This window comes from Lampetra fluviatilis, chromosome 37 (genome assembly GCF_964198595.1).
Source record: "Lampetra fluviatilis chromosome 37, kcLamFluv1.1, whole genome shotgun sequence".
Classification (NCBI taxonomy): domain Eukaryota; kingdom Metazoa; phylum Chordata; class Hyperoartia; order Petromyzontiformes; family Petromyzontidae; genus Lampetra; species Lampetra fluviatilis.
This window is the reverse complement of record NC_136311.1, coordinates 6,940,444-6,953,331: the sequence shown is the minus strand read 5'-3', so window position 1 is coordinate 6,953,331 and position 12,888 is coordinate 6,940,444. Positions and strand designations below refer to the sequence as shown.

General features: G+C 50.4%; 1 protein-coding gene across 2 annotated transcripts in view; it reads left to right on the top strand.

Moving 5' to 3' along the window:
* The window catches only part of SPPL3 (signal peptide peptidase like 3), an 88,613-nt gene extending 85,803 nt beyond the window's left edge, over positions 1-2,810 (top strand). For both annotated transcript variants that reach the window (XM_078873727.1, XM_078873728.1), the window contains exon 11: positions 128-2,810. In XM_078873727.1, the coding sequence (XP_078729853.1) occupies positions 128-199 (72 nt within the window). In that variant the 3' untranslated portion in view covers positions 200-2,810. The remainder of the gene's footprint in view (positions 1-127) is intronic.
* Positions 2,811-12,888: the final 10,078 nt, after the last annotated feature.

Below are 12,888 nucleotides of genomic sequence, written 5' to 3'. Positions count from 1 at the left end.
AGAAAAGTAGCGTTGCAGTACAGAAATCTCACTTTGTTTAAAAACATTTTTTCATCAACGATGATACGATGCTCATGTGCAGCACCTAACACCCATCCGCGCTTGCGCGTGGCTGTTTGCTGTCCAGGGCGACTTGCGACGCATGTGGTCCGAGCCCTTCCAAGCCAAGAACGGCGGCTCCAAGTTTCTCGACGTATGATGGGAGCTGCGTTACCCCGTCCCGGAATGCTGCCAGCGCCGGCCATCGCCCTGCCCAACCCGGAGCCCCCGAATGTCAGCACGCACACAGCGCCAAGGCCTGGACTGTCTCCCCTCCAGCAGTGCCCGACCGCTAGCCCGACCGCTAGACCGCCCGCTAGCCCGACCGCTAGCCCCATACTCCTCGGGCCGGTGGCATTGGTCAAGAAAGTCGTGCTGAATTTATTTGTCCACTTACTCTGCCACACCCACAATGCCCAACCAAACCTCGAGCTCCTTCGGACCATAACTGACGTGCACAACCCATTGGTTTGGAAGTTCTGTTTAGTTACGTTTTCCAGTTTATTTTGTACCGTTTGTATTTCCTTCCACCAGTCGTTTTTTTTTATCGTTTCTATTTATTGCTTCGTTGTTATTTTTTTTCTCACGCGAAATAAGAATGAAAAAAGGGACCCCACTTTGACCGACGCCCCCCCCCCGCCCCTGTCCGGGCACCGTCGATCACGGAGCGTTCGTGGCCACCCTTGTGGCTTCTCCAATTCGACCCTCCACTGCACCGTCGCATGCACGGCGCCGTCTGTGTGTCACACAAGCCTCCAGCCGTTGTGAAGTTCAGGGTTCGTCGTTTGTGTGTTTTGGTTTGGGTCATGGGGAGGAAGGGTGGTGGTGGTGGTGGTGAGCGATGTAGGGGCTAGGTTGTTACTGCTTTTTTTGTTGTTTTTAAAACAAGACTGACTTCTGATCGTTGCTGTGCACGCGAGCCGTGGATGATGCGCGAGATCCCCCGTTGATCGTTTAGAAGGAGGAGCGATCGGAGCCCTGGCGACCGATGCCTCAGGTTGATTCCCCCGCATCCCCCACCACATGCCCCCCTATTCCCCGCAACACCTCCCCCCCCCCAGGCCCCTTGCCCACTGGGACTCATGATCAGTGGCGGCAGTAGCAGTAACAGCTGCCACCACTGTCCTCTAGCGGCAAGACATCCGCACTCTATGTTTACAATGAACACGAGATGAGTGGCCACCGGTCTGCGTCTACCCTTCTGGGGGGGGGGGTAGGGGAGGACCCCCCTCCCTCTTCTGTCATCTGACCCCGTAACCCTGGAACGCATCTTAACCCACCGCGAGATCCGAAGCGTGACTTCTTAACGCGGAGCGGGAGGGGCGTTTTTTTACGAACGTCTTTTACAGGTTTTGTAGTTTTGTCGTTCCATTGTTTGTGTCGTCACCGTTGTCATCGTCGTCGTCGTCGTCGTCTTTTGAGTTGATTCCCGCCCCTGTAACTACGGTGGACGCTGCTGTGTGCAGCGGTAGTGGAGCGAGAGGGGTCAGAGGTCGTACAGAAGTTGGGGTGATGGGGGTGGGGAAGAGGTCGCTCTTTGCCATCGAACCACTGTGGTCCCTCGGCCACCTCACAGGGCGTCTGGTGGCCACGTGGCCCGTCTATTTAAATGGCCTCTTGTCATTGCTACGAATATTGTTGTTATTAATAAGTATATATAATCAACTACTGTACATTGAATCCACGGCACTGCCAGTGGCTGCTTGCGGTGTGTAATGCAGTGCCAAAGGTGACTAAATAAAGCAAATTAATTTGCGGCAGGGGTGGAGTTGGGTGTCTGGGGCGTGTAAAATGACGTTTTCGGTCAGTTGACTCGTTGCGTTTTAATTAAAATGTTCTCTGGCGGCTCGGCCGTTGGCGAACCGTCGAAACTCGCAGACTTCCATCTCGGCAAGAACGCGTGCGCACAGATGAGGAAAAAGCAAAGCGATGCAGAAAGGTGCGGCGAACGTCAAAAGCCTCTGCTGTCGTCACCCGTGTAGTTATCTTGACGACACCAGCGTGGCAGCCCGTGGTGCCAGACGCTGGTGCTGCGGAAGTACAAAATTCGCTTGAACGTTTTTATTTTTGAACTTTGCACGTGGTGTGCGCGTGCATGCGTGTGACGAGTCCGACGCGTGCACGTACGGCGTGCGGTTCCAGTGGGGTTGGGAGGGGAGGGTGGTTTGTGTTGCTTCTTGCGCCAAACCAAGTCTCGCCCCCTTCTTCATCTTCCCAGCCTTCCAGCCGTGCTGCTCCGCTTCATTGCGAGCCCACGTTCGGACACTTCGTCCATCGCAGCTTCTCACCGAGAGCACGTTTGAAGGCGTGTACGGATTACGTCGGTAAGAGGCTAACAAACCCGCGTTTAAAAAAAAAATCGTACGAGGACAGCTGGAGCTTGCCCTGGCTCGGATGCTTAACGCCGACCTCTGCTCAGCCGCTAAGCGGAACGAGTAATGCGTTTTGCCGTCCTGAGCAAGGTTGACAACTTCACCCTCTTATAACCCACGTGATTTGACTTCGATCAAGGTGTGCGGTGAGGGCTGGGTGGGTGGGTGGAACCATTGCGGATTTTGAAAGGGGGGGCAAGCCGCTGTGGGGTAATCCCATTGTCGAATAATAAGCAAAGGGGGAAGGGGTGGGGGTTGGTGTTTCATGATGGCTATTGTTATTCAACATACGTGAACATTATTTTGAAGCATTCTTACATGCGTGTCACGGTGTGTAACATTTATGTACGAGTGTTGTACAGCGTGAAGTTATTGCGACTTTAACATTGATTGTGCGGGGGGGGGGCGGGGTTGGGGGGGGGCGGGGTTGGGGGGGGGGGTGCTCCCCCCCCCCCTCCTCCCCATTTAACTCTGGGATTCGCGTTTGAATTGTCCTGGGGCAGTTGATCGAAAACTGTCGCTTGTTGCGTTTGGATTAGAGCGGCGTGTCTCGGTAACGTGTGTGTGAATATGCCGGTGTTCTCTTGAAAGAACCAACAAACGTGTCGCCACTTCAGGTTCTTTCGTGGGAAATCGATAATAATTTAAAAAAAATATCGGGCGCATTTAAAAGTAAGGTAAGACAGTAGTAAAACGGTAATCAAAAAAACGTTACGATTGAAAGTGACCCACGTCAAATTTCGCGGATACGAATGATGAGAAAGTGATGCTTTGTTTTTATTTGGAATCCAATCTCAAAAAGTTCAACTGGCACGGGGATTTATGAAAATTCGCCTCTTGTGACAAACATTTTTATTAAAACGCGATCCGGGAGAGGAGAGAGGAAAAAAAAGCCCCCTAAACAGATGATATTACACATCGCCAGTGTTAGCGGCCTCCTGTCAATGTGTGCTTCATTTGAATTCCACACAGATGCCACCAACGCACGCTTACTGCCCCCCTAGACGGAAACGCGTAGATTGACTCTCGGGTCCCCGAGATTGTCTTCGTGCGCCTGTAATGGATGAAGATCGGCGGCACAATTGGGGTTCAGTCGTCTGATTGAAATCACCGGCCACTCACAAACCTCTTAGCAACCCTTCTCATCAACCCGTCCGCTTCCCTCGCCCGTGCGCTGCACCCCTGCAGAGAGGTCTCCCAGGTCCGGGAGGCACCGTGATATCACCCATTCGAGAGGCATCTCAGCAGAGTGGCGGCGGCGGCTGCGAGCTAAGGAACGGCTGGGGAAGGTGGGGGGGGGAGTTGTCGGGGGGGGGGGGGCGGCGGCGAGTTCGGTGCATGACGCTGATTCGCACCCGGGGGGAGAGGGGGGGGGGAAGAATTAAATGTTTGAAATAAAATTCGTGGAAGATTTGGTGGGCTTGGGTTGATTATTATGTATGTTGAACTTGTTTCGCACCACCGTACGTACGTAGGCAGCCGTGATGATCGGAGTTGCACCTGAGCGCGTGCGAGAGACAGAGGCACGCACGCGGCCGTGTCTGCTGCACCCGCATTTCATTGTTTCATTATCAACGCGTTCACGATATGTAAACATTCTGTCGTTATCGGTGTTGGGGGGGGGGGGTGTATTTTATTTTATTTGGCAAACGAGAATTACTTGTATATGACTTGAAACGCAATGGCCTAAAATGCCATTTAACCGCCATCATCAACAGCTATCAAATGACAACATCAGCCCCCTCCACCCCGTGACTCGGTGGTAGAGACGACGACGATTACCCGCTTCGAGACGATGAGAGCACGGCGAGAATTAACGGCATTTCGTTTTGCTTCCGTTGACAGCACGCACCCTGCGCGCCTGCGGCTTTAGTAAAGCAACAAACAAAAACCAAGAGCGAGATTCGTTTCTCACACAGGGTTCGAGTATCAAAAAAACATTCTCCCGCCCCCTGTGTGTGTGTGTGTCCTTTTTTGGGGTCACGGATGGGGGACGACGTTTTACCCCCCCCTCCTCCCCCAGCCACTGCGGCAGGCTGCGCGAGGCGTGTCGTCACGATGGCAACAGCGTCGTACAGACTTCACACACACACACGCGCACACAAAAATGTCAAAGAAAACGTGTAAATATTATACATAAAAATGTCAGCGATAGAGAGGCCCCCCCATTTCCCTCTAACTCATCCTTTTTTCTCTCGAATATTTGTTTTGGGGGGTTCGTTTGGTCAGCGCGCGATTTGGTTCACACTTTTACATATTTTAAACGAAAACCTCATGGCCAGAACACGTTGTATGATAGAGCGGACGGGGAAAGCCCGTCGCAGTAAAAATCGTTACTCGTTTTTTTGGTTTATTGGCGGTGCGTGGACTGATGTAAATAACGTGTCTTATTTCGTTGTCCTGTTTTTTTGTTTTTTCCCCGTTGCTCTTCCCTGCGTGTTTATATTCACATTGCGTGTACCGTCGTGGTTGCGACGTGATGGACTCCGTGTCGTGTTTATTGCCCGTCTCGTAAATAAAAAGAAACCCCGACCAACAAAACACGGGAACACAACGAACCCCCCTCTTCCCACCCCCCCCCTCACGTGAATTAGCTCGATGTGCAGGTCCACGTGGGAGGTGCTCACCGACTTTCCCGACCATCCTTACCCCCCCCCCCCGCCGCTTCTGTTAACTCATCCCAAACATTACCTCCATCCCGAATGTTTGCAACAGCAACAAAAATATCTTTAAGAAATGTACGAGGGTTATAATCGCCGCCCCGTTTTCATCACCACTACGATGCTCGATTCAGACTTTCTCCGATTGTTATTTTACGTTGCGTTCCTTATCCTGTGGCGTGGAGATGACGTTGGCTTATTTGCTGCCCGGCGAGCTGATTGGAGCGAGCCGCGAACGATGGTGGTAGAGATTCCTGAAATAAAAACCGCTGTTTCTGAATGCAAAACTGCCCGAGCGCAGTGACCACGCCTCCCCCTCCCCAAGCGAACATTCAATTAACCCTCGATTGTCCGTGGGGTTGACGATGATCCGCGGTTCCGTATTCGCTCACCTCTAACTTGCACGCCGGCTTAAATCGCCTAAGCAGCTCCTCCACCGCTCGAAGGGTCAGTGACGCAGCACCCCGACGTGACCACACACAAGCTGGCGATCACACACCGAGTAAGAAGCGATGCAAACGGGGCAACACTTTGTGTACATGGATCAACAATGCATACGTTTTTTCCAGCCTAATATACATGTTTTGAATTATACGTGTTTTTGCTTTATCCAGGCCATCCCTTGCCCCCCCCTCCCACCCCTTCTCCTCCCCCGCCTCTGAACTCCTGGATAATCGAGAGTTGCCTGTATTTTGTTCTAAACCTTTTGGCTGGGGGAGGGGGGGATTGTGTTTTGAAGTTCGGCAGTGACATCGCAGAATAAAAAAAACCTCCCGCCCGGTGAAACCGCTCCGAAATGTTCAAAGGAAGCCAGTCTGGTTTGTGGAATGCAGCCATAACATTATTGTTGCACGCGCGGGCTTCAGCAATTCGGTGTCCCGGTAGTGCGCGCTCGTGTGTGTAGGGTTTAGAGCAACGCCACCAGGGTTCCACACGGCCGCAGTGTTCATCCCACCGTGCTACCGCCTTTCTCCGTTTGCCCCCAATATTTTGCAAATGCAAATCGTGGCATCTGCTGCGCACGTTGCCCGCGTCGGAGGGATTTGGTAAAGGCCGGGAAAGCTGCGCCGTGCGTGCCTGTGGGTGGCATTGCCATGGGGGACCTGCCTTCTTCGTGATGCCCCCTCCCTCCCCGTGGATTCGAGGATCGTCATCCGGGAACGACTTGGTGGTATAGCGTGGGCTTGTACCACGTCCTGGCGTGCTAAATATACAAAATGAGCATAAAAAATCACACTGTCGAAGGCCAGAAGTGGAATTCGTGCCAAGCACGGCCGAGGTCTTTGCCGGTGGCGTCTCCACGCCGCGTGGAGATGTCACGCGGCCAGTGCAGTCGCAGTTTGGCACTGAAACTCTGCGGCAATGACTGCAGCATTGACTGGATTGCGCGCTCCAGAATTTATATTCCTTATATCAAAATCGAATTATGTAAATTGGGATAATTTGGTCTTAATGGAAAGAATAGAGGGTTTTGTTAATCAAATGGGTCTACCAGCGCACCCCACCGACTCCCTGAAAGAGCCCCGGGTATTTAGAGGACACGGGGTGGCCAAACCGCGGCTCGCGAGCCAAGCGCGGAGCCTCTTCCCAGGCAGCTCGAAGGAAGCGTGGATACTTACTTTTTTTTTACATTTTCAAAATCACTTTCATTTTAAACGGGGGGAAAAAATATTGTTCTGCGGGACCGGCTTGTGCGGGCGCTAACTCGCCGCCCCCCCCCCCCCCCCTGGAAACGGAACTACCCTCGAGCACCCCGGCAGTGTTGCTCCTGCGGATTTCGAATTGAAAACTCCACGGGCCAACCAGCCGGCTGGAGCGTCAGCACGAGAGAATAGGCGCGTAAAGTCGCGGCCCTCGGCCAGGGGAAGATGCCTCCGTGTGGCTTATAGGGTCAGTGGAGATTTGTTCACCCGCATCCCACACCGAGGCTGCTTTAAGAAGAGCCCCTTGATACCACAACAAGGGTGCAATCGGAATTTCACAGGGTTCCGGTGTCTGGAGGTGTCACTGCCCTGCTGCTTGTGGGGATCGGGGATGGGAGTCTGACTCCGTGCGGCGTCGTGGGGGTCTCGGTGAGAGTGCAGTAGTGTTTGTGGCAAGCCCCCTTCCGCTCCGCCCCCCCCCCCAGTTTCTCCTTTCTCCGGAGTTACCCCCTCCTCCTTTTACTAAAGTCTTATAGTGTAGATGCTTGCTGCTCAAAACTGTAAAAAAAAGAAATTACATGCGATGAAACAACATTTTTTTTGTTATAGAGTAACACCTACTTCATGACTGTCGTTACGTTTATCGGTCACCTGATAATTAGACAAACCTGGAATAATAAATCAATAAAAGGACAAAAAAAACATTACGTTTGAATCGTGTTTGGCGAGTTCTTTGTGTGTCTGTTTAATGGTATTCGGTATAGTTTCTGCTAATTATCATGTTCAGCCATGGTCAATCAGCTGCGGTATGGAGACCGCGCCAGACCGTCGCGATCTCTCTCACGGTCTAGGGGGAATGCAACCACTGGCGGAGCCAATGGGGGGGGGGAGCATTTGGATCATTGGGGTTTATTAGTAATAAATCGGCATTTTGCGACCCCCACTGCCACTGTGTAGCATATTATGACGTGCCAGGGACTCTATGAGATGATGAGTCCATAATTGGCAATAAGTAACGGCAAAGCAGTTATAAGTGACTTTACCGAAAAAACCTAAGAATATAGTTATAAGTGACTCAGAATTGTGCGCAGTTGCGAATACAGGACACGACTTCCCTGAGCGCGATGCCGATCACACAACGCGGTTTGAATTCGACCCTCGATCGATGGCTGCGCCATCGCCGCACACGCGTCGAATAAAAAGCAAGGGACAAGTCCTTACTAACAACTCTATCATTTTTCATTGCTGGAGGGGTTGCCCCTTTTACCTGAAAATCTTGGCTCCGCCATTGAATGCGTCCATCTCCTGCACGCAAACTTATTTCATCACTTCTAGAATTGAAGCTTTCGTGACTGCAAGGATTCATACTCTTAGTTCTTTCGGTAAAGTCACGTAGGTTAACTTGTATTTAAGAGCTTGCATCTTGAATCCCTGCCTCACTTGATGCAGCAAATCTGGCTGTGACGGTCCCACCTGATGACGGAGACTTGTGTTGCCTCCGAAACGTGGTGATTTTTATTTTATTTTTTATTAATTTTAATTTCATTTTTTACCTACGTGACTTTACCGAAAGAACTAAGAGTTTTATTTCATCACCCCACCTCTGCCGTGGGACGGCCACCACTCTCAGGCATTCCCCGTCCTTGGTCTGCCACTCCAGTGCTACGAGTGGGGAGCGGAGGTGGTGCGTCTGCCCGGTGTTTCCAGTCCCGTCAACCCCGAACTCAACTCTGAATTTTTTTAAAATCCTTTATATTAAGTTCGCTTGCTTGCTTGCTTGCGTGCTTGCTTGCTTGCGTGCTTGCTTGCTTGCTTACAACCGTGCAAATCTTTCGGTCGTTTTTTAACCCACTTCCCGTGATCCAATCGAGCTGACATTTTCCACACAGACTCGTTGTGCGAGACATTTAATGTTCGTGAAAAAAAATTCCCTAAATTTTACACTGTTTAGGGAAAACAAATTAAATATTTAATTACCAATTGTTTAATACTGGCAGACAATCATCTGACCCATAGGTGGCAGCCATCTCAAGCCAGAGGACGAGAAGACTGTAGCCGCCACGCATATAAAGGATTTATAGTGAAAAACTTAGTTTTTACGGGTTTACTTGTTACCGGGTTAAGTTTCACTGAGTTATACAGCTCGTTTTTTCAGAAGAGACCTGGCCGCACATGTGAGCTCAACGAAGTGGCTCACCACGTGGAAATGTCGAGCATCAGCACCCAAATACTGTGAACGCGTGATGATGATTCCAAATGTGGAGGGGAAACCCGGATTACCCGGAGAAAAATCCACGCGACCACGGGGAGAGACACGCAAACTCCAAATATACAGCAGGCGTCAGGGTTGGGATCGAACCCACGACCTCCTGTATACCAGGCGAGGTTGTTAACATCTCCTAGCCACCTGAGTCTGTCCAGTGGACATAAAGTCTGCGATTCCTCGACAACCTCACGTGACCTCAAGGTGCACCTAGCCTGGCACAAGCGCCGTGGTGGCATCCACCGGTGGTGAACGGCGATTGCTGCTATTGTTTGTGTCTCTGGTGAACGTGTTGATGTTTATTTTCTGTTTACATTAAACCGCTATTTGAGTTTGAACTGTGTCATATATCGGGTGTTTGTGTGGGGTTGGGCATCGTTTGGTGGGGCTGTTTGCCCCATGGACCGGTTCAACCGGCTTTGGAGAGTTCTGCCAGGGCTCACCGCAACCTCATAGCCAAGGTTGCATCCACAGGACATCGATGGGGGTGGCGGGGCAAATACTCAAGAGACAGAAAAAATTAACCCGTAAAAACAAAGGTTTTCGCTATAAATCCTTTATATGCGTGGCGGCTAGAGTCCTCTCGTCCTCTAGCTTGAGATGGCTGCCACCTATGGGTCAGATGATTGCCTGCCACCATTAAGCAATTGGTAATTAAATATAAAAAAAAAAATTCCTAAAAAGTGTAAAGTTATGGAAAAAATTTTTCACGAAAATAAATTGTCACGCACAACGAGTCTGTGTGCAAAATGTCAGCTCGATTGGATCACGGGAAGTGGGTTAAAAAACGACCGAAAGATTTGCACGGTCGTAAGCGCGCAAGCAAGCAAGCAAGTGAACTTAATATAAAGGATTTAAAAAGAGATCTGACTGCACATTACAGCTACCAAACCTGCCTCGTTTAAATTGTGGTGGTCCCGTGCTAAATCCATGATACGGGGAAAAGAGGCGGAGCTAACTGCGTAGTTAGTGGGAGTGGTTACCCGAGCGGTGGGAGTGGCTCACCTGGGTGGGAGTGGGGTGGGAGCTACATGGGAAGCGGGGCAGGGCTAAGCGCGAAAGAGAATCGGGAAACACTCTTAGGTTTTTTCGGTAAAGTCACGTAGGTAAAAATAAATAATGAAAAGTAAATAATAAAAATAATAAAATAAATAATAGAAATAAAAAAATAAATCACGGCGTTTCGGAGGCAACACAAGATTCCGTCTTCAGGTGGAACCGTCACAGCACGATTGCTGTATCAAGTAAAGAGAAATTCCAAGAGCCCCGACCTTGTATATTTTTATTATTTATCTGTTATTATTTATTTTTACCTCCGTGACTTTACCGAAAAAACCTCAGAGTATGAATCCTTGCAGTCACGAAAGCTTCAAATCTAGAAGAATCGGGGAAGCCGCTGATGGGCGTGGCTAGTGATGTAGTGGGCGGAGCTATGTAAAATAGATGGGCGGGGCTTAGGGAGGGGTGGGGCTTAGGGAGGGGCGGGGCTGAGAGAAGGAGGGGCCTCGACACGGAGGCGTGATTTCTCTGTGTGCCTATGTTTGTTCTCTCTCTGTATCTCTGTGATATCTGTCTGCATATATGTCTGTCTATATGTATCTGGTTCTGTGTTTTTATCCCTCTCTCAAATTTAGCATTCTCAGGAAGAACGTAATCAACCAGGTAGGGTGTTGACTGTTATGTTATCCGACTCTCTGTTGTATTACATTACATTTCTAAGTATACTAGCTTTGTGTTTCTATTTCATTTATACCTGATGATGATTGCTTGTGTTGCAATCGAAACGTCGCATGCTAGTATTTAATTCAATTTATTATTTTATCTTTATACTTGACTTTACCGAAAGAACCAAAGAATAAAAGGAGGGGCTAGCCAAGTCACCACCCCCCCCTCCATAAAAGGGCAGGGGTCTGTAGGTGTAACAATTTTAGTTTATTTTAATTTTTTAAATTTTTATTTTCTATCAACCAACAATATGTAAAATTACAGTTGTGTATCCAGAAATAACCTCCTCTGGGGCACCGTGTCAATAGGCTCATACAAATGTGATCTCGCACACCCCTACCCGATTATAAGACGCATCTGCCAACCTGAGCCTTACAATCTGGTGAATACGGAATAAAGGGACGTTGTGGGGCTATGTTGACTTTGCGCAGTAGAGGGCAGTGCAGCAAAATCTTATCAGCTGCCCGCGCCTTCACCATCCCCCAGTGAGCAGCGTGGTGAGGCATGAGCACATATCCCCCCACGGTTCGCGTGGGGTGGGGAGGTCCTCGTCATCCAGCAGTGGAATTCAAGAGCCGAATGGCTCACAGGGCTATGCCTAACAAATGAACTTGAACTTGAGTGACGAACGGGGCTGTGCGTGTCCGTTGCGTCGTAACAACGTGAGCGCGTCGCAAGCCTCGATACGTTACAAGAGACTGTGCTGCCACCTGCTTGTAGACATTTTTCATTGATGAGAACTCAGAAACCGACTGTATTTATACTGGAGGAATCCGATGAGCTATAAAGCGTTTTTTGACGGATGTCCAGTAAAGTGGCTCAAGGGGACGGGAGTGGATCATGGTTCCTGGACAAAAAATTTAGTTTGGACCAAATATTCGGCTCGAATTCAGATCTTAATAAACCTACCACGCAAATCATTCATATGTAACAAACCCATAAAACACAAACCGCGATTGACTTCCCACAAAATGGTCCTAATTGTATCGACCCCAGACGCATGATAGGCTGAGTCGAGCGCTTCAAACCAAAGAGCGTGGGGGGAATGTGCGACATAAACATCAGCCATGCTCTCTCCACTGCTGGATGAAGCCCTCCACAAGCCGTCGATGTAACGACGATCTATCTCGCTCCTTGCACGCGAGCTGATTCCATCGCTCCGTCTCCGCGATGGACGTGCCCCGCTCAGCCGCGTTCCCTGCCTTGGCTGCCACTCTACTCGGGGCTTGAGGGTTCAGCTGCCCTGGAGAGAGAGGTTCGAGGGTGGGGGCGGAGGAAAGGAGGAGAGCTTGAGCGATGAGATGAGAGGCGTGAAGAGGAGAGGGGGGGAGGAAAGGGGAGAAATCGAAGGGGCGGAGGGAAGAGATTGTTGGATGGGGGAGAGAGGAACCAGCGGAGAGGTGAGAGAAGAAATTAGATGAGATGAGAGATGAGCAACAGACGAAAGGGAGGGGGGGGGAAGCGAGAGTTGAGGAGCGAAGTGAGGGTACACAGGAGAGGGGGAGGAGGGAGAAGGCTGATAGTGGAGTGCGGATAGAAGTCGTGAGTGAACGAGGGGGGGGGGGGTCCCGCTATTGATCCGCCACGGACGCCCTTGGCCAAACCACTCAGCAGCCACTCGCCGGGGCTATTGAGATCAGGGTCGGGCCACACACACAGAGGGCAGCGAGCTGCGGGCACACGCACGGGGCCCGACTGACGGTTTGGACATCACAGGTGTCACTACAACAGCGTTACCTGGTAATGTGTTCATCACTTGCTCAGCGGAAGAAGAGAGGGGCGATTTGGACATGGAACGTCGTGGAGTGTCGCTCATAGTCCAGGAGGAGTACTAGAATTCAGTTTGGGGTGTTAAAGCATCGCATTGCGTAATTGTCTCTTCACGCTCCACAGAGTGGGGGCCACGCAGCGGCTCGGGCAGCGGCTCGGAAACCTGCGGCTCCGGTGCCGCGCGCGGCTCTTAAAGGGCCGCTAATTTTTTTCCTTCTTTTTCTTCGTGAGAATTGTATAATAAAATACAATTCTCACAATCGTGAGAATTAGTATTTTATTATGTTTTATTATTTGATTATTTTATTATTTCCCTTCTACGCGACTTTACCGAAAGAACCAAGAAGATGAATCCCTGTAGTCACGAAAGCTTTAAATCGAAATTTGACCGCTGCTTTGTGACTTCGTTTATCGAG